At 34.0% G+C, this 23281-nt stretch overlaps 1 protein-coding gene across 1 annotated transcript in view; it reads left to right on the top strand.

Moving 5' to 3' along the window:
* Window positions 1–23281, top strand: part of LOC106869415 (signal transducing adapter molecule 2) — a 62965-nt gene that overhangs the window by 20410 nt on the left and 19274 nt on the right. The window contains exon 2 of the mRNA XM_014915146.3: window positions 21717–21801. Within this exon, the coding sequence (XP_014770632.1) occupies window positions 21717–21801 (85 nt within the window). The remainder of the gene's footprint in view (window positions 1–21716; window positions 21802–23281) is intronic.

Raw genomic sequence — 23281 nt, 5'->3', positions numbered from 1 at the left:
TTTTTGTTTTTTGTTTAACAGCACTAATAAAAGCCATGATCATCACAACTTCCATTGATTTCCCTCAGTCAGTAGATATTCCCTTTCTTTCTCTTTATGAACATCTGCAATTAGAAAAATTAAAACAATTGACTCTCTTTATCACATTTGTATGTAGGAAATAATAATAATGTTGATTAATTGACTGATAAGTCAATGACCTATTTGTATTGATTGATTTTTATTACCTGCTTCTATTCTTTGTGTCTAACTGTAAAGTTTATTTGATTTTGTCTGTCGTTTTAAACATTTCACTGCTTATTTTGCTGCTAATATGATGGGAATTCCTCGTAACTAAAGCAGGCTATTCACTTGGTAGTGGTGATGGTGGGTGTATGGTGGGTCCGATGGGGAATATACTGCACACACCAGCCATCACTTGTAACCTGTAATCAGAATCATTATTTCAGTTACTGTGACAAGACAGCTGTTTAAACCCAGGCCAACTCCGATTGAGCAACTTCTCCTCATAGATAATCCAACAATGACTACCTTGTCTTCTATTTAGATATAAATATATTTGACTAATAATGTTCTTTCATTTGAGGGAAATTGGATTATTATCTCAAGCAGGTGGCACAACCATGCAGACCAGTGGTTCCAAACCCTTTTATTTGAATGAGTTTTCCCATGGACCCCTTGTGTGTGTGTGTGTGTGTGTGTGAAATCTTGAATTTAGTTCACAGACCCCCAGTACTACCTTTGCAGACCCCAGGTTGGGAACCACTGATGTAGACCCTCTTTCAGCTCATGGCCTGATAGACTGAGATGACTGGTGGTGAACATTCCCAGATGATTTGATATCTACTTCCTCACAGCCAGTTAAGAAAAATGCAGAATATATTCTGCCCAGATGTAGGAGCCTGGGGAAGATTTTTCAAATGTAGTCTTTTTGTTGTTGTTGTTGTTGTCTCACACACACACACACACACACACATCAAAAACAAAAGAGAAAGAAAATGCTAATCTATTTGAGAGACAGCCATCCATTATCTCAAACACTATAATCACTATTTCACTTGCCCATTGTATCCCTACTGTGTGTTATAACTGTGCATTGTAGTTTGCATATAATATCCCCTTGGCACACTAAACCTGTTCTGAAGATGGACATGCCAAGCATGTTTTATTCACTCCTCCCATTGTTTACAGCACGTGCATATACATTACACAACATGTGTAGGGAGGACAATTCTCATTATATCCCTCTTTTTTCAACATTGTTGCTTATTTCATATGAGAGTATGAGTTGGGTGAAATTTGCTAAGACACAAACCTTTAAATATTTCCAAGTAAGGTACTTTTATTGCACAGTTTTGCATGAACCACTGACCTGCCAGATGTTTTGTTCACATGGAATGGTAAATATTGTCATAAATAGTGTGTCATTGCAAATACATGCAGAGACAAATGCACACAGGTATGTATATGTGTGACCAAATTCAACCCAAGGCTTCTCTCAAACTAAGGCCATAGTTTAGATACTGACCTACGGTGCAAACATCTTAACCACTGCGGATTCCAAGTATAACAATGTAAGCAATGAAAAGGTTTTAAATAAGCGTCCAATGTTATCTTTTTGTTAGGTAAAATAGCTTTCCGTTAATTCTTCTCTTGATGTAATTGTTTCATGAGCAAGTTAGTTAATGCTTATTAGATCACTAGATCTTTTCCTGCATGTGACTATCTTACTATTTAGTGAATTTGTTTTTATTAGTTCACTTCTGTGTGCTATATTGTGTCACGAAGATCAGGAACTTTGTGAGATTACTCAACACTACTATCTGCTAAATCCAGACTTTTGGGTACAGCTCTTTCGCATTTGCTGGCTTGCAAGTGTGCTTTTCCTGTTTTGTCTTGGTGGAAACATATTTTGCTGATCTGCATTTTAGCATTTGCTCTGTCTGCCATTATGTAGGATCCTGGCCACTCAGACACACTCAGTGGAGATTAGTAGCAGACAGTAAGACTCTGGTTCTTCATCCAATTAATTTGAACTACAGGAGAAAGTACATGCATTGACCTAGCTGTATTCCTGTTGTAAAATATGGACCATCTGCTTTCTCTAAATCATTTCAAAATTCCTGCAACTCCTTCTTACACATCATTAGGTTATAGACACGTGTGGCTGGAAGTTCTGTGCACAAGCTGTTGAGTGTTGTAAAATTCTTTGAATAACTAACTTTTAAATGATGGCTTATTGTCTGTCACAAGATTCACTGCAATACTAGGTCTCACAAACTAAAACTTACAGTGGTTTATGACTTATAGCAATTTATAATTTAGTGAATTCATTGTAGCAGTTTGCTGTACATAAGTTCTTTTCTTTGGAAAGTAAATTCAGATAACTTCTCAGCAGCAGTGTTCTCAGTAATGGTCACTAACATTGTATTATGCACCTGTGTCTAACACTAACATTGTATTATGCACCTGTGTCTAACACTAACATTGTATTATGCACCTGTGTCTAACACTAACATTGTATTATGCACCTGTGTCTAACACTAACATTGTATTATGCACCTGTGTCTAACACTAACATTGTATTATGCACCTGTGTCTAACACTAACAGGTCATGTTTATCACTTGTATTGATACTTTGAAAACTCTATATTTCGAGCAAAATTACAGCAACATTAGTCATAAACCAGGACTGCCATGTTATGTTGTCAAACAATCTTTACTCCAGAAATAAAATAGTCTTTTTGGCTACAGATACCAAAACAGTGTCTCCCAAAAGGGTTAGAGAGAAAAATGAATGGAAGAAATATGCAATTCTTGAAAATAAGAATTTAGCAATGTTTAGTATGGCAGGGCATGTCTTGATGGGTGGGTGTATATATAACATATCACTTCAATAACTGAGAGAGGAGTGACAAATGCAATGAGTTTTGGAGGAAGCAGCTAGTATTCAGCCAGTAAGTTGAAGCTAATAGCAGTGATGGTGGTGGCAGTAATAGGGAATGTTGTGTCATCTGAATGTATTCAATTATTTTTTTTTTTAGAAATTGGAATGTTGTCACAGTAACTGCAAAGACATAATCATTTTTTTAGACCTGACATTAACATGTGAGTTTTGTGCTCTAAACACAATCCTTTATGTCCATTGTGTTGAAGTATGGCTATTAAAATATATATGCCAGCATATCCAAACATTGGTATAGAAATTGAATTACTCTGTTAATGTAACAGCTCCATTCTGCAGTAAAAAATATTTCTACTCTGTGTGGTTCTAATAGCAATTCAAAAGAAGTATGTGAGGAAATTAACTAATAGTATTCACAGGAACATAGCACAAGATGATAGAAAAACCCAGTCCGCAGTGATGTGACAGTGCTAATGATAGACATGTATAGAAAAGCCTAAACTAACTGCAATATTGCTAGTCATATTAGCTGGACTATCAACCTGCAGAGTTTGAATATTACATGGTTATTGAAGTATGAGCATTCTTATATCAACTGTCCATCCAAGTTGTCATCATCATCAGTATGAATTAGAAGATTGTGTAGCAACATACAGTAATCCATCGCCATATTGCAGTTCACCTATCACACACTCAATACATCGTGGTTCGCCCATCGCACACTCAATACATTGCAGATTTTTCTGGCTAATATATGTAAATTTATATCATGGACCTCTCAGTATATCCAGGTTTCTGCAGCTGATAGATATTTACATTTTTTTAGATTTTAATTATTTCTGTGGGAGATTTTGGAACATAACACCCATGATAGTTGAGGGGTTACTGTATATGTGATATATCCTATTGTCTTCACTATATTGATACACGGTTAAAGACTGCATGGTAGAATGTATAGCATGATCACAAAACAGACAGCGATTTAGTATATCTAGAGTAGCAAAACCTGTGGGAAAGCTTTATACATTTGATGACATAACCTTTATATTTAGTTCTTCACAAGTACGGCTGATTAAAACTAATCAGCAACAACAGTATTTTTACAAACATTGAAGATTAACATTATACTTACAAGTTACACAGTGTAAGAATGTTCAGGTTTCTAATTTAGATGTCTTTCTTTCTCAAATGAAGTGAAGTGAGCTACCTTGGCCAAAAAACTGAAGCAAATAAATATGACCATTGCTTTGTAACAACACAATGTGATGTTGTTAGGCACTTCTTGCTGCTAATCTCTGAATAATGAAGTGGCAATGAAACCCGTTTTGTCAGCCAGGCAGACTTAGACAAATGCAGTTACAGCTTCCTAAGGAGCACAGCCAATTGACTGTAGCAAAGATTGAACTTGTGACCATGTAATCTGTATTCCATTATGCCTGTACCTGTGCTAATGTAAAAAAAAATGACTTATCTCATTAAAATAAAATAAAGCAAAACAATGATAGTTTAAAAATTGTGATAAGACAGATCTAGCTATATCTTATGACTGATTAATATTGTGATAAGATATTTATGACTGAATGATAGTAGCTGCTATAATAAACTGCTTTTGAAATGTATTATTTAACTCCATGTTAACTTGACTATGTAGAGCTATAGTCAAAAGCTCTCCAGCTATGATCACCCTGTCTTTTTAGGGATATGTAAGACTTATGTGTTATTTCTTTATTTAAGATGGTGGGGTGTGATTGGCTGGAAATTTAGCTGCTATTTCTAGTAGGTCAAGCAGCAGTGCAGATGAGTTACTTAGTACATTTGCTCATTAGTATTTAATCATCATCTAAGTTACTCATAGCTTTATAACTAACACCATGTAAGGTGCTGTATTTCAGTATGATTTGGGAGTTTTGAAATGATAACATAATTGCTTCAGTATAATCATTTTAGCAGTTGGTTCTACATTAATGGAACTATTATTTACACCTCAGCAAGATGTGTGCTGGGGAGATGGTTAGATTGAAAGAAGTTAATGCTTCAAGTGATTTTTGTGTTTAACGTTTTTATTGAATCATAAATTGGGTGACTTAATCTGTCATATGAAAAGCTGGCCCTCTACTTAGTCAAAGAAAATTTATATTAATATATATATATAATAATTGCATTGTATCTGAACTTCTTTACTTCAGGCCAGCCCTTATGATGGAAGATTTTGATCATCCCATTTGTTTTTTTTTATAATGTATCTAGGAATACATAATCCAGTGTAGCTTTCCCTTTTCTAAGGCTGCACAGTTTGACATGACTGAAATTTAGCTCCTATTTCTTGCAGGTTGAAAGACTGCATAGAGGCTTTTTTCATTTACTTGGTGATTGTAATAAAGGTCCTGTTCTGACATTCCAGTTGTGACCATATTACCTTTTTCTCCTCAGACATGTTTACTTCCTTTCACTTACCATGAAGTATAAACATGGAACCTGTTGACTTGTTTTAATTTTTCTAGTTGACAAAACAATTTTGTACCTCATTCAATTGTAATTGCGGTTTGAATTTGTAATCATGCAGTTAATGAACCGACATCATATAACTTCACAACCATTAAATCTTATACTGCATCTGAACGCTTGGGAGTTTATCAGTTTTATGCTGTTCATTCATCTATGGGATGTGTCTACATGACACATGTAGGCATACATATGTATGCAAGCACATTTGTTGACTTAGTGTTTTTGTTTAACTAATTTGCAAGAGAGCTCTCTCCTTAGTGCTCTTTAAGAGCCAATGCTTAGTTCTAGTTTCATGGCATTAAGCTGATGCGACAAGTTTGCTTGGATAAAATGTCAATCTATCATTGGCAACTATGACAGAATGCTGGAAACTGAGACATTATCTGTTCGAAGTGACTTAATGTAAATAGTTCAAATCAACCAATGCACTCTTTGTACTTCTAACTTTATGGACTGGTTAGTCCAGTCTAACATTTCACATCTGCTAAAAAGAAGGTTACTGTACTTTAAGCTGATGAGAGAGAGAGAGAGAGGTTAAGGTTCCAAGTGATCATTTGTTTATTGCTTCTTTCATTAATGTCTTTATTGAACCATTAATGTATAAAGAGAGTCAATGTCAGTGAAGCCACTTAGAAGTCAAATCTCTAAACAGAAGATTGATCTGTTTAGTATTTGTCTTCTTCCTCCTCTTCCAATATGTTGCATTGTCTATCAAAGATACATGGAATTAAGACATTTTTTTTTATGTCTTGTAGTTTCAGGAACTGTACTAATATCCATAATCACTCTGGACCCATCTTTGGATTAATACAAAATAAGAAATAAGAATAAAAACTAAAAGGGTTAATTTCTTTTCCAAGTTTTAGCTATTAGAGGAAAGGGTGTAGTGCTTATCTCCAGTTTTTGTAGAGATAAGCAGATGAAAAGCAAATCAGTCCTTGGAGTTTCACTGATTTATTTGATAGCTTTGGGAAATATTAAACCCAACATAGCATGCCAGCAAATCATTTGTCAAATCCCTAGTGTTGCCACTGCATACACGAGTGAGCTATAAAGCCTCATGGTACTTATTTATACAAGTGTACAGTGTTCGTTCATGTATAGCTACTTGGAGGTTTGTGAACTCTGCTTTTAAGAGTTAAATACCTTCAACACGAACGGCATGGCATAAACTGTCAATATCCTTGCTTCTGAAGACAAGGGGTCTATGATTTAAGTATGAAGGATACATCGTGTGTGTGTGTGTGTGTGTGTGTGTAGGCCTGCTCAACTAGCCAGTTGGGTGGCATCCGTTGAAAGCTAAAATGATGGGAAGCTCATTGTCGACAATGATTTATAACAATATCTGATAGACTGTTCGATACTGCTATATATATATATATATATATATATATATATATATATATATTCTTTTCTTTTTCTTGTTTCAGTCATTTGACTGTGGCTATGCTGGAGCACTGCCTTTAGTTGAGTAAATCAACCCCAGGACTTTGTAAACCTAGTATTTATTCTATCGTTCCCTTTTGCCAAACTGCTAAGTTGCGGGGACGTAAACACACCGCCATCAGTTGTCAAGCGGGGTGTGTGTGTGTGTGTGGGGGGGGGGGGGGCAAACACAAACATACACATACATGTATATATATATGTATACATATATACAACAGGCTTCTTTCAGTTTCCGCCTACCAAATCCACTCACAAGGCTTTGGTCGGCCCACATATATTTTAATAATTATATACAAAGCTATCACAAGGGATTGGCTATAAGCCTCTCCACGCGCTAGAGAAATAGACGCCAAAAGATGCTATTATATATATATATATATATATATATATATATATATATATATAGCTCAATCTTCCCAGAAGCTGAATAAAGTGAACTGAGGCATGTAGATTTAAATGTTTTTTTCATATGTCTATTGTATTTTTTCTTATTTGCTTTAGATATTGGTGAGGAGGGGGGGGGGGGGTCTCGTGAAACGATATGGCAAAGAAAAAGAACATAGTATCATAATATTTCTCTTCTTGACATATCTTGCATCTATTAACCACCTCTTCATTTTTGTGATAAGCTGTGTAAACAAACACCTGATGCTTTTAATTTTTTTTTCTTTACCTGTCAATCAATTATTTGAATTTAGTTACCAATAAACACTTAAATGGAAACAGTTTGCGAGATACTTATGTAAACTAATTTGAAAAAGAAATATCCTTAAAGAGAGGAAGATAAGGATCTATAGGGGAGGTTCTGTGTGTATGTAGGGGTGGGGTGTGTATATATACACAAACACACAAACTAACAAAAAGGAAGTATGTTTTTAATTAGGGTTTATATATTCTATTTCGTTGGTGCTGCAGTAAAGTTGTTCATCATTGATGAAAAGTGTCTAACCATAAGACAAAATTTTCTTTTGAATCTGGATTGTCTTGTTGAAAAGTGATATCAGAATCTAAGCTAGAGCAGGGTGAACTTTGTAGTGAGAAAAGTAGGTAAGTTGTACTGGTACAAACAGTTACATTGATAAAATGGTAAGCTCTTTGGAGTATAATGTTAAAGTTTGCAACAGATGCTGGGGTGGAGGTGGTGATGATAGCCATTCTGTTTCTAGTTCCTTCACACCAAGTCTGCTTTGGTGCTGTGGTGATAAAATTGGTTAATTCTGGTTACAGTGTGAATGAACACTGGGAGTTCTTGTATTAAACACTGCAAGCTAAAAAACACTACTACCTTTGCTTACTGTAGTAAGCTTTGTAAAGTGGTACCTCTTTGTAGATGAGTGGACTGAAGCAACAACTAGAGACTTCACTATAGATGGACACCATTGGTTTACTGGTACTGTTACAAACTGTTGACCTAGTTAATGATCTTGAGAAACAGCTTGAATATAACAACTTTCATTGCTTCCTTCATCAGAAAATAATTGGGTTAATTAGTAATAGATGGATACCACTTGTTAAGAAGAGTCAAACAAGTGACTTCATCATATTTGTGTGAGATAATTAAAACTTATTTTTAACTATTAAATTTTACTACCTTGGATGATTGGTTTCTTACATAGGTACAAGGTTCAGGATAAATAATGGGAAGAGAAATGAGGTTTTATAAAAAAAAAAGTTGAGGTGATTGGAATAGTGAAATAAGTTTGTGGAGAAGATAAATTATCACATCAGGTCTTTCTGGTAAATGTGTACTAAATATATTTAGCCTGGTCTTCTGTTAGATACCTGCCCTTATGTTTGATCATTCAAGTATTGAAAGCAAACAATATATTTACAGGCACATTTTTTTAACTAAATTTATTATATTTTTAGTGTCTATATTTGATTGAGTAGGTGTGTTTCTTGTTCTTGATGTATTTTTCCAGACTAGGTTTGGTTTCTGTTGAAGTAATTGCTTTTACATCTGGTCACTCTTCCAACTATTAATGTGAATTTAACTGTGAATGAAGTAGAACTTGTTTTGTCAGCTAAACTGAAACTTGGAGCATTGTGTGTTTCCCCAGAGCTATAAAAAATATGAACACAATGGTTGTAGTCAGGTTTGATCTCAAATCTGTGTATTCAGAAAGCTCATCACCACAACCTTACAGCTATTGTATTTTTTTGTTTAGAAAATATTAACCATGGCACTTGGATAAAATGAACCAAAAAAATAAACAGGATATTTAAGAATTTGAAATAGTTAATTTGGAAGATACAATTATTAAAATACATTTATAGAATCAGATTTCTACCAATAAACCATCTTTAGAATAGATACACTAAAGATGGTGGGGGAAATTTCTGCATAGTCATTCATCTATGTCCCTCTTTGTCCTTTTGTCCACCAGTACAGCAGTCACTCACCCACAGATTTATAAATCACATAATCAACAGCATTCTACACAATATAATTGGACCTCCATGGGTAGTTAGAGGATAAAATCTGGCCTATTCTAACATGATGGTAGGTTCATATCAGTATACTTGAAGTAATGGATGTATGAGTTGTCTTTTGAAGCTATTAGAATAAATCAGAGCAATTCTAAAAGTAGGATTAGCAGCAGTTGCAGTGGTAGTTAATGTGAATGGCTTTAAGTACCTCCAAGGTACTTAGTTTTCCTTTTATTGAGGTCATGACCCTGTCTCTTGGAAGTAGGATGTCACTTGTTCACAAGTATTTCCATATAAATTTGTCCCTAATCTTGACAGCTGGATGCAATAAAGTAATGTAGAATTTAGAGTGCACTGTTGAAATACACAGTGAAACATCTTCAGGTTAGTAGAAGAGCTTTATGCTGGTGATCCCGTTTACCCCCATCTATTCAAGATCTATTTATGATTTTAAATACCTTCTGTAGAATGATCATTTCAAGTTTTATGCTTCATATACAAGAGGGTGCTGAAAAGTTCTGGCTTCAAGGGTATTGCGAAAGGCCTGGCTGGACGTCCAAACTTCTGAGTTCTTTTACAGAGCTTAGAAATACTGAAGGACCACTGCAATGGGGGGGGGGATATGTTGAATAAAATAATAATTAACTCTTCCTCATGTATTTTCTCTTGCACATCGCCTAGAACTTTTCAGCACATTCTCTCATTTTATGATCCACAAAATCAAATGTTGGCTCAAATATAACCAATCAAATATTTTAAGGGCATGTTTTGGTTATATTTGTAAACAAGATGGCAAGACAATAAGCTTGTATTTCACTACAATTGTTTCAAAATCTTTGCATTCTGTTTTTGTTTTGGAATGTAGAATGCAGAGAGGTAAAGGAATTCTTTTTCTCTGATGAAAAGGAATATTTATAAATATTTTGTTATTGTTCTTTTCATGAAATTCCATGAAATTTCATGAAACAACTGTATTATCAAGGTTAAAGCATGTGATGTAATGATTTTTGTTTACATCTAACTTGAAGAGGCAGTGTTTTAAATCAATATTTGTATAGTTAGTTCATTGATCAAAAAGTTCAGTTCATCACATAGGAAACAAAATAATCACATGGTAATATTACCACGCTATAATGTTGAATGCGGTGTCTGTATGTACAGGTGAAATTCCATTAGAGAAAATACCAATATAACGAATTTTCTCAGTGTAATGAAATTTTTTTAATCTCTGGTCATAATCCTAATGAATCAATGCTAAATGAATCTGGTTATAATGAAATTCAATATGATGAATATTTCAATACCGCAAAACAAAATTGAACTTCTAGCAGTCAAAATTTCTTGCTGCAGTGAAAAAAAAAAAGATGGTTTTAGAAATAACAGTCCTGTAAAGTCGATCATACAGACAGTATAGAATATCAATTGAAGTATAGACCCAAGTGATGATTGAAAGTCCAGTAGTCTTAACAGTGTATTACCATACAACCATGTCAAATGTGTGCACTAAATACAAAGTTTTCTGTGTTTATACATTCATTTATTTGTATTCACTTTTGGGTCCAAAATAGAAATTTCACGAAGTCAAAACAAATCAGTCTGATCCCCCCACACACAAACACACTTTTTTTTTTTTTTTTTTTTTTTCACATGCTAAATTTTATTGGTTAGGTCAATAAGGAAGTAGAAATTATTTATCAGTTTATCAAACACTTGTAAGAATGAAAGCATTCCAACTGTGAACATCTTGTCTTTTTTTAATTGAAGTGTTCATCATCATCATCATCATCTAACATGCCGTGATGGTTGTTTGTATTTTACAAATTTTTCAAATATTACCATACTGAAAAAAAATTTTTTAAAGATCTTTTTATGGATTCAGAGACATTTTCATATTAGTAAGAATGAAAGCATTCTATGACTATCCTTTTTTTTTCATATTCAAATTTTAACTCAAAGATTATGAATCAGTTTGTTAGTGAGCAATAGGAATCAAAATTAATAAAATTCAATACAATTTGATAAAACAGTATTATTGCAATATAATACAATTCACATAATAAATATAATTAATGAAGAATAACGATGCCACCATGCATGAGAACACGAGTGGCAGGGTTAAGGTTGCAATGCTTTCATTTCTCCTATTGTGAAAAATCTATTTAAAAAAAAAGTTGGGTGGTCATGCTTGGAAAGGTGGAGAAACAAAAAGACATTCCATAAAAACAAGTAGGAATGCTTTTGTCTTATCAATGGTAGGGGTTGAAAATTTTGAGAAAAATCCTTGTGATTTCACTAAAAAGATGGAATGGGATGGCCATAGTTGGAACACCTTCAGGTTTGATAAATTGATAAATAAATTCTAATTCTTTCTGCTCAAGCATATTTTTAGCACAAGCCCAAAGAGCAAAAATGCGTTTACAGTTTGTTTTTTTGCAATCTCATTATAATGAATTGCTTTGTTTCTACAATTCTTTTTTATTTTTTATACTGTATGGAAAGTTGTCTTGTTTTATTCTAAGAATAATGTAAATGCAGTTAAGACTGGAATTAACCATACCATTTATTTATTTATCAAATTGTGTGACAATGAGCAATGTGTAATTGACAATATAAATAGAGAAGTTTTAAGAAAAATTGATAGACTGTGTAGTGGGTAATAAAGAATAGAGTAGAATGTAGCACACTTGGTGAGTTATGTTTGTAACTTAGTTTTGCTTCCTTTCATTTTGGTTACTTCACTTCAATTATATCACTAATGATCTGAGAGACTGGCAAGAAAGTTATTGTTTTTATTCTTTCTTTATGTAAATAATTCTAATCATCCATCTGAGAGATACAAAGAAGCAGGTGACAGACAGACAGGCAGTTTACTTTATCACACTTTTAAAATAACTAAAATATTGATTGATGTGATCAGCAGAGAGAAAGAAATTTTACTTAATGCTTAACTTCATTTAATGTTGTTCATATATTCCTATATTAACCCTTTAGCATTCATATTACTCTGTCAAAAGTAATGTTTAATTTTTCACATCTTTAATTAATCCTGTATTATCTTGTAGCTTTGAGATTTTGATGGTGTAACTGTTAAATTTAGAATGATATTGTAGAGTAGGTGTAAGAGGCCAGATATGGCCAGTTTAAATATTAAAGGGTTAAAGATTCCAAAGCAAATTTTTTAAAGATATTTCACCCTACACCAACTCCACCAGAATCATGAGTGTAGTTTTCTTACCTCTTCACATAAAGAAGAGACCACTCGACATTTCTTAAATCATAGGATAACATACCCTACAATAAGTATGGGATAACATTAGTTAAAAACAAAGCTTTTGTTTGATTGGCAACTGCTGTCATGGATGTATTGCCAACCTTGGTAGGATAAAAGACAAAATCTGTCTTGTACAAAAAATTATAACAATGATGCTTTCTAACACAGACACAAGAGGATTAGTTTATTAAATCAACTTCAAGCTTTGGTTTGAGTTTTGTTTTATTGGATTCATTCCCTCCTCTGTGAAATTTGAACTCAGCATGCAAAGAGCCAGGGCAAACATTGCAAGGCAATCAGTGTGGTGCTCTAACAGCTCTTCCAATTTGCCACAGTGGTTCAAAGCAATCTTTCAGATTTATATGAACGAGAGAAATGAGATTGTGTCCAGTTCCCAAGAGCATCAGTGACTAAAGTAAAGTGAAATAAATGGTTATTATTAAAACCAGGTCAGAAGACAGTTTACTGGAAGCTTACTTCAAACAACTTCAATAAAAGCTATAAAATTGAAGTACTGCCACTATTTCCTTATTCAACCGACATCTCCCTCTCTTAGTTGAGCTGACATGATTTTTTTTTCCCCCTGTTAATATCAGGAAGAGTCAAAAGCCTACTCCGATCCATTCGTTGATATGCATCACTGAATGGACTGGCTTGTATCTGTAATAGACAGCTAAAACTATTTATTAGGAGGAGAAAAGACAGTGTGACTAGGTTAATGTTTAGTCACAGTTTAAAGCTTACATTTAGGTTCAGACTTTGATCTATTAATCTGGTATCTTAATTAACTATGTTACTTGCTCAGGCTAGCAACTTAATTGGCCATAAGAAGTCACCCAACTTCTCTTCTGTAGAATTTACACAGTCTGTGTCTGTGTGTGCCCACGAGTGCATGTGGGTAATAGTGGATATATTTTATTTCTGATTTGATTTATTCATATTGTTTATTTGATTTGTTTAGAGATAGGATGAATGTGAAGTGAGAAACTTAAAATAAAAATATAAAATAGGTTTTATATAAATATTATTTTACTTTGATTTCAGTTTCAAATCTGTTGAGTTACTGGTTGGAAAATTACTATAAATGGGGATTAGTCTAGCTAGAAAATGAAAAGAAGAAAAAAATTGATTGGTTTCTTATCATAATATTTTTGTTGTGAATCATTATATCAAAGTTGGCTTCATCTCAACTATTGAGTGGCTGATGTAATCAGACTCTTTCTTTAACAGTCTTGTCTCTCTTAGTCTAGCTTTAAAGAGGGAAATAGTTTCTTTTTTTCGGATCAAAGAATAAATAATATAAACTAAGTTCCAACTAGAATGTTTTTCTTTTCTTTTTTTCTTCTTTTTTTTTGGTACAATTCCTTGTTTTTATATATATTTTTGCATTTAACTTCTTTTATAATTGTAATGTCTGTTGTTTTTATTTGTTCTGACATGGGTTAGATAAGTCTGCAGTCAAGTATCTCTTGGTGTATTCATAAATAACTCTGATCATTTATAAACGATATGGTAGTGAGCAATGGTTCCAATTTTGACATAATTCTAAACATCATAACTGTGACTGCAAGTAAACGGAAAGAAAAAGGAGGGCAGTAGCGCCCACTTTGAGAAACAATGCTTTAAAACCATTATTGTTGCTTTCCATTCACTGAGTGCAGAAAGATTGATAAGTCTGACTGCATGAAACTTGTACATATGGGGTTCTAATACTGATCACAAAAACACGCATGCATACATACATACACACACACACACACAGAGTTTTATAGATAGATTTTACAGCTTGAATGCTACCTGTTTCAGTTAACATCATCTGAAATGATTGATCCTCCAGTTAAGCTTTCATAACTTGCCAAGCATTCACTTCCTTTTGCTAGTCTTGAACAATGTTGATCATCATAATAATAATAATAATAATTATTATTATTTTTGCTACAATGCAAGACTGTTTGTTAGCGGAAAGGGTTATGCTATAGTCCGTTAAATAGCCCTGAGTATATTATTTGTATTTAATATATTGAACCCAGAAGAGTCAAAGAGAAGGAAACTTAGCCTGACTGGATTTAAATTCTGAAATGTTCTAGCCTCACTAAAAAACTAAAAATAGCTGTAACATGAAGTCCCATTCTCTCCCCCCCCCCCTCTCTCTCTCTTTCTCTTTCTCTCTCTTTCTCTCTCTCTCTCTCTCTCTCTTATTGTTAACTATATCAGGGACAAGCACCATACATTGCTTTATTATTATTGATGGATCAGGATATATGTAGCCTTTATCTGTGTTAGAAATTATTGTTAGGGAGGTGGATGGCACATATAGCAGTAGAATGCTAAACAAAATGTTGTTTAACAATTACACACATACCTTTGTTTTGAGTTCAAATCTCAATGAGGTCAACTTTGGTTGCCATCCAGCAAGGGTCAGTAGATTATTCAGTCATATACTGGGGTCAGATTAAACACCTGTTTCCTGCACTTTGAATTTTTGGCTTTGTGCCTAATTTAGAACCTGTTATTATTAATATGATGGAAGGTAGAACTTGCAGAGTGCCAATTACCTGGACTAATTAGTGACCTTACAATATTTTATTACTTTCTGAGTTAAAATTTCACCCCATTATCTGTGCTCATCAATGCAAAGGACACTAATCATCTGTTTGGCAGATACAAAGAAGCAGGTTACAAATAGACAGGTAATTTATTTAATTAACTTTATATCTTCCCCTCAGAAAACCCGACCTCATACCACTGTTAGAAATCTTTATCATTATTAGTATATAAGGCAGAGAACTGGCAGAATTGTTAGCATGGCAGGCAAAATGTTTTGTAACATTTTGTCTCTTTACATTCTGAGTTCAAATGCCACTAAGGTCATCTTTGCCTTTCATCCTCTTGGGATTGTTAAAACAAGTACCAGCTGAGCACTGGGTTTGATGAAATTGACCTTACCTCTCTCCTGAAATTGCTGGCCCTGCGTCAAAATTTAAAACCATTATTATTATTATTATTATTATTATTGTTGTTATTATTTGTCTGCTGCTGCTGCAGCTAATGATGATGTTGGATCATTTGACAGTCCACAAAGGTCATCCACAAATCTTTATCTGCATATCTCCTTCTTTTGGATTTCCTTCCTCTGGATGGTGGTGATGCTGCTTTAGCGAAGGGTAAAATGAAGAGACATAATCCTAAACCAGGCTTTTGAGAATGTGTATTGTGCACACACAACGTATCGCCATGACAAGCATCTGACTAATTGCAGTTACTGTCACCATGTGGAGAATGACGAGGAGCTGTTGGTCGACAATGCAATGACAGTTATTTGGAACAAGGCTTATAACAGTTCTCAGTCATACAACTTAGATTCTATTTAATCCATCATTGCACCTGCTTTAGGATACTTAAACGATGAAAGCGTGTGTGTGTGTGTAATCTTTTATTAGCTGAAATTATTACAGAAGTAAAAGGGTTTGTATATACTCTGCTTTACATATTAAGTTCTCTTTCCCTCATTTGTAAAATCAAGCATCATCACCATCATCATTTTCTGTGTGATTTCTGTGCTTGTATAGGCTGAATAAATCATCACAATTTCAGATTTCTTATGTGGACTTGGAGGACCATATTTTGCTAACATTTTTGGTTCAGTTTCTATGGCTGGATGCCCTTCCTATCACCAGCTATTTCGCTAAATGTATTGAGTGTATTTTATCATAGCACCAGTGCTAGAAAGGTTGTCAAAACTAAAGGATCTGTCTTTATTCTAAGCTTTTAGTTCATTTGCCAATCATTTTGTAGGGTGTACTGGGTGCATTTTATCATGGTACCAGCAATATGGGTTTGTTTTGTATCCCACAAGACTAGAGTCCTTATTGTTCTGTGTGTATGTATGTGTCACTCTGATGTGTAGGTATTTGTCTGCTCACGGTAATCAATCAAAGCTGACCTGGAGTACAATAACAATTCACTTTAATGTATTTTATTAATAGTTGAAATGTTTTGTTTGACATTTTGTGCTTTGAATTGACACTGGTCTTTCAATGTGATTTGTAGAGATGCTACTAGTCTTAAGACAATTCCCTGTTTGTTATCTCTTCCCTCAAATACCAAAGTATCCTAATAAGATAGGATTAATAGGATCTCAACTAATCTCATGACAATTCCTTATTTGTTGTTTTCATCTATAACTTTGATAATTCTTAAAGTTTAAAAGGTTTGTGAATTGACATGGTTTAACCCAGTGTTTGACCAATCATGACCTTATTATCTCAAGAATTTCAAAGTTTTGACAATGCTATTTCCTTTAAGTTAGATTGTTCTAGATTATTATCTCTGCTAATCCACTGCTGTCGCTATACCATTTGTCTACAAAGTTTTTTGGGACCTTAAATCGTCATTTAAATGTTTTCAGTAAAGATAATAGCATAACATAAAATTGCCTTTTTTTTTTTCTTTCTTTCTTCATTATAGAAAAATATTAGATGCAAAATTGACAAATTTTAGAGATATGCTTATGAAAAGTATAATTGAATATGATGGTTAATCTCAAGCTAACATACTTTATACAAAGCAATGAGAAACCTAATCAGCTGATGAAATAAGCTTCCCTGGCTTTTTTAACTGCAAGATTTGATTCAATATTTGATATAATATTCAGTCTTGCTGAATCAACAGATTTAAGGTGGCATGCAGTGAGACTGAACCAGAAACCACATGTTGGGAAATGAACTTCTTAACTATACAACCATTAAAAAAAAACTAAAATGAAAATTAAATGCATCTATTATTTTCTATTTCCTTTTTCTTTTGACTTAGACAAAATTTTCCACAAAATTGACTTTATTGTTTATTTTTATCCTAAAGTTCTCTGACATTAAGATAATAGTTTATAATTATAATTGGGATGTAACAAACTTCCTAATTTGAGACAAAATTAAAATTAATAATTAAATACAATTCATGAACCTAAATAATAGTTTTTAGAAAGATAGATTTTATACTGAGCTTTTGCTTTCAGAAGTATCTCTCACAATTATTATTGTTGTGTTTTTAAATCAATTAGAATTCAATTTTTGGCTCTCTGATTCATTAAAATTTTACTCGGGCATATGAAGCTAAAAATGGATGCAATATCCAAAATCAGACATATCTGACAACCTAGTTAATTGATATTATCAATTAACCCTTCACTGAATGAAACGATCTATTTGTTTGATAAGAAAAACAGATAGATCCTGGTAAAAGGCCAAGAAAATAGATGAAGCGCTACATATTTGATAACTTTCATAAAATAATCGAAAGAGGCTGTTTTTTTTGGTTGGGTATGAGAAATATATAGGAACCCCACCACCTGACTCTCTATTATGTACCAGGTAAATCTCCTTCTTCTAGGTCTTGCTATCTACTTACAGTTAAAATAGAATGAAATATTGATAATTAATTGTCCTCCAGCATGGGAACAATGCAATTTTGATAACTGAATCTGTTTCATACTTTGTTCAATAGAAAGTTGTTTCTCTCAATCTACCTCTCTCATACTCTTTCACATTCTCTCTCTCATTCCTCTCACTTTCATCCCTCTCACTAATCTCTCTAATCCCCACCTCACATTAATCTACTAGCCACCTCCATCTACTCCAAATCTCCTGTTTAACCAACCTTAACTACTGTTGTTACTATATAAAGATAGAAGCCAACAATTACCTATCAATTCACCACTATACTGTTCATTGTATATAAGAATACCATCTACCTGATTGCCAATTTCTCATTCACTGATAGCCCTCTCCTCAGACACCATATTGCCACACCTAATTAGTTACCAGTTCACCCCCCTCTAACCTCTACTTTTCTCTCTTATTAATCATAGCAGTTTATCAAACATTACTCGTTCTCCATTGAAAACCTTCCTGTTTGCCCCAATCTATCCACCTGTTCTATGCCCCAATCTATCCACCTGTTCTACCTACCATCATATCTTTTCTAAGATTCTTCTACCCAGCATCACTTTGCTGTCTTCCATTTAAGTCTGTATCTCACCTCTAAAAAGTTGGCTAATGACTACAGTTTTTCTTTCTTTCTTTTTCTCTCTTTCGTTAGCTTCTTAGTCACAGATAAACCTATTTTCTGTTTTCCACCCAAAGGATTCTCCTGTTGTACGATAGATTTTTTTTTTTTAAGTTGCCAGAATAATTAGTGTAAAAAAAAAATGTTATGTCACATTTATTCCAGCTCTTAATATTCTCAGTTCAAATCTTACCAGGGTCAGTTTTACTTTTCATTTCTCTGTGGTCAATGAAATAAAGTACCAGTCAAGTGTACAGGGGTCATTGTTATCAACCTAACCTCTTTGCCTCAAAATTACTGGCTTTGTACCTAACCACTATTACTATTATTATTAAAGCGGTGAGCTGACAGAATCATTAGCCAGTAAAGTTAAAGTTCAAAGTCCACCAAGGTTGACTTTGCCATTCATCTTTTTGAGGCCGATAGAACAAGTACCAGTTGATCACTGAGGTCAATGTAAGTAACTTACCCCAACACTCCACCCCCGCCCGCAATTGCTGGCCTTGTGCCAAAATATGAAACCATTATTATTAATGCAACAAACTGGCAGAATTGTTAGCATGCTAGGAAAAATGGTTAGTGGCATTACATCTATCTTTACATTCTGAGTTCAAATTCTGCTAAGGTTGACTTTGCCTTTCATCCTTTCAGGGTCAACAAAATAAGTACCAGTTAAGCACTGGGGCCGATGTGATCAATTAGCCCCTACCCACAAAATTTCAGGCCCTATGCCTATAGTTGAAAGGTTATTATTAGTTTTTATTTCTCCATTAGTATTACTAATGACATTGTTGATTCATTATGGTCTGTCTTTAAGACAGCAAGCTGGCAGAATCATTAGCACACCAGGCGAAATGCTTAGCGGTGTTTCATCTGCTGCTACGTTCTGAGTTCAAATTCTGTTGAGGTCAACTTTGCCTTTCATCCTTTCGGGGTCAATAAATTAAGTACCAGTTGAGTACTGGGGTTGATGTAATTGACTTGCCCTTTCCCCCAAAATTTCAGGCTCTGTGCCTATAGTAGAAAAGATTGCGTTCTGTCTTTATAAGACAGTAGTTATTAGGAGTTTTATACTACAGACTCCTAAAGAAAGTCATAGATAGAAAAAGATAAACATAAAAGAAAAAAGGAAAAACTATGGAATGTTTGCTTGTACTTTGTAAAGAATTCCTGATTCTACTAGTCATCTTGGTTGTAGTCTCAATTCCAAGTAATGATATCATTTCCCTCCCAAGGCTTAGTCTAAACTCTCTACAGTAAATCATTTGGGATGAGAAAATAGGGCTGAACTTCTTTTTTAATTTAAAATAAGTATTTTATTATTTTTATTTTTAGATTAACATAGTTTTTCTTTTACATCTATTCTTTCTTTCCTCTCTTAGGTTTTGTTTTTATCTGCTAGTAATTTAGTGACCTATAGAAGAGTTTTTAGTCTTTAGCCTATAAAGTTACTAATTGTTTAACTTTCAAATAGACTTAGTTAATTATTTTTAATTAAAACGTTTTTTATTGTTATATTTGGGGATGGTCATATTTTTGCCAATTAACCACACACACACACACACGCACACACACATACACACACACACACACACACACACTATGAACTTGGTCTTCAATTCCACTTTATTATTCTTATTTTTGTGCCCTTTGTCCGAAATCTTTCTTTACTCAGCCTGTGACCTCTTTAGAGACTCCCCATCACACTTGTTTCCTCCTGTCCTGGAGGAGACACACAGCTTAGAGAGTCACTAAAGCGGTCACAGGATGTGTGACGAAAGATTTCACACAAAGGACACTAAAATAATAATAATAATAATAATAATAATAATAATAATAATAAAGTTGAAGTAAAGAATGGATATATCGTGCATGTGGTTAATTGGCAAAAATATGATCATCCTCAAATATAGTAATATGTTTCAACACACGATTTCAGATTAGGAATCATGCAAAACAAATACATAAATGTAAAAAAGTTGTTTGTTTTTGTTTTTACTAAAAACTGACAAAACATTAATAAACAGGAGGAATTTGTGTTGAATTAATAAATATCCTCATCCACTTTCTTTACTCACGTGGGTTATACAGTCTTTCACTATCTGAGTCTGTTCTTATCTAGAGTTATTGTCCTCCCTAGTCTGAAGACCGTGGTTTACTCGCATGGTTAATTTTTGGCATTAATAATGACTGTTTAAATTCTAAAATTCCTTCCATAATTGCAAAAGCTGCCCTGATGTTAAGGTACTGTACTATGCGATTCAACGGCCAAGAGGTTGCTGTTGTTTAGAAGTTCTGATTGAGCAGATCTATGATTAAAGATTTTCTAGTCATGACTATACCATCTTTTTAGGAGTATGTAGGACCATGTGTAATTTTCCTATTGAAAATGGAAAGATCTGTTTTGAGTGAGATTTGGTTTCTATTTTTAGTAGGTTGGGGAACCATGCAGATAATCACATTGGTGCATGCCAATGGATAAATGATTAAAATATAAGGCTATTACTCATAAAGCCACGAGTTCAGATTTTATCTATTATTATGTTGTTTCCCAGTACTTATCACTGTATAGCTACAATAGATCTACGCTACAGTACAATTACACTTATCATTAGCATCACCATTTTTACATCTGTTTTCATATGCTGTCATGGATTGGATGGGACTTTTGAAGGCAGTGTTTTATGGCAGGATGACCTTCATGATGTGAAATCCTTTTAAACAAATCTCATTATTGGCTTGTCATTAATGGCTATATTTAATTGGAACATATGTAGTGACCCTGGTCACTACATAAAACAAAAAACTGTTCCTACATGAAAATAGGATGGAAGGTGTTAATTTATATAGGAACACTTTAGTGTAGATGGTCTTGTCTCATAAAATCAGAGATTGGTCTCAGTCAAATTGGCATCAAAAGCGTTAAGGATTATAAAAAAGACATGCTAAAGGTGGGTGTACATCAAGATGGAAATAGTGTCTACACACCCCACTTTTTTAGTGCTTGTTTTAAATAATTTGATAGCAATTTTTCCATATCTTTGTTGTACCTTAAAAAAGAAATGATTTATTGATTTGACATTTTTGTATTTCAGAAAAAGCCACCAATGAAATGCGTACAACTGAAGACTGGGGTCTTATTATGGACATCTGTGACAAAGTCAGTCGGACTCCCAATGGGTAAGTATTTCTATTCTCTATTCTCTATTCACAGGTTCTTTTTTTTTTTTTTTTTTTTTTTTTTTGACTTCACGTGTTGCAGTTTGTTTTTGTTTGCTTTTTTTTTTCTTCTTTTTGTACACTTCATCTGAATGTATTTTAAAAGTATCCACATACAGATTGACATCCATTTCCAACAAGGTCAGCTTTACCCAGGGTTGATAAGTACCAGTGAAGTATTGTCAGTATCATCATTTAATGTCTGTTGTCCATGCTGGCATGGGTTAGAAGGTTTGACCAGAGCTGGCAAGCTGAGGGGCTGCACCAGACTCCAGTCTGATTTGACATGGTTTCTATGGCTGGATGCCCTTTCTAATGCCAACCACTTTACAGTGTGCTGGGTGCATGCATTTACATGCTGGCTGCATGGGCACTTTTCCATGTGCTTTTACTGTGGTCAAGTAAATCAACTTTACGCCTCTCTTCTGACTTTGTGTTTATGTAAAATCATTTTTCTACATTTGGGTTAAATGGTTTATTTGAATGAATGAATTTTTTTTTTCTTTCACATCTTGATAATTTCCCTTCTTACTGTTAACAAAGGCAACCAATTGGCAGAATCATTATTTTGTTTTGCAGGAATTGTTCCATCTCTTAATATTTTCCGTTCAAATCTTGCCGAGTTCAACTTTGTCTTTCCCCTATCAGGTCAATAAAGTCCCAGTCAAATACTGGGGTTGATTCCCCCACTTCCTTCTCTCTTTCTCAGAACTGACTGATCTGTGGTCTTATTGCTGATTGTTCAGTTGTGAAACAAAGAATAGATTTTGCTTTCCTTGTCATCATCATCATCATTTGTCTATCCTGCTCAAATAAATGGAAAAGCTGCACCCTCCTTATAGCCTGATGCTATGTTGGTTAAAGTGAAACCACAACTGGCAACTAAACTCTTTCACAGATTCTGTTGCCTACAAGCATGCATCTCTTCTGCTCCATAATGCTTACAGCATGTTTGTTTAATTTTTGTGTTTGTGTGGAAGTTGACTATGATTGATTTATGTATGTAAGGAGGCAGGGATGCTGTCCGTATTGTTTGTGTTTGTATGTGTATGGTACCAGTCCATGCTTTTGTGTGTATTGTACAAGTGTGTGTGTGTGTGTGTGTGTGTGCATTGCACCAATCTATGTTGTGTCAGTATGGAATGTGTTTGTGCTGTGTGTCTGCATGCGGGCTATATATTATTATTTTTGCTGTCTTAAGATAGTTCTGTATAATTATGTGTGTGTGTCTGTGTATATTTTAAGTTGGTTCACTGACCGATGTGCATACACATGTGCAATGTTGAGCAAACTATTAAGGACTGAAGTATTTTCAGGTCATAAAAAAATCATACAGCCTTTTGGCTTTGTAAAAGATGTAGGAGGTGGGTGATTATGAAAGGTCATTTTGAGATGTTTAGATTGTGTTGTAGATTGACATGTGTGTTGTTCAGTTGCTAAT

This window comes from Octopus bimaculoides, chromosome 10 (genome assembly GCF_046866305.1).
Source record: "Octopus bimaculoides isolate indiv1 chromosome 10, ASM4686630v1, whole genome shotgun sequence".
NCBI classification, from domain to species: domain Eukaryota; kingdom Metazoa; phylum Mollusca; class Cephalopoda; order Octopoda; family Octopodidae; genus Octopus; species Octopus bimaculoides.
This window is presented reverse-complemented; position numbering and strand designations above follow the sequence as displayed.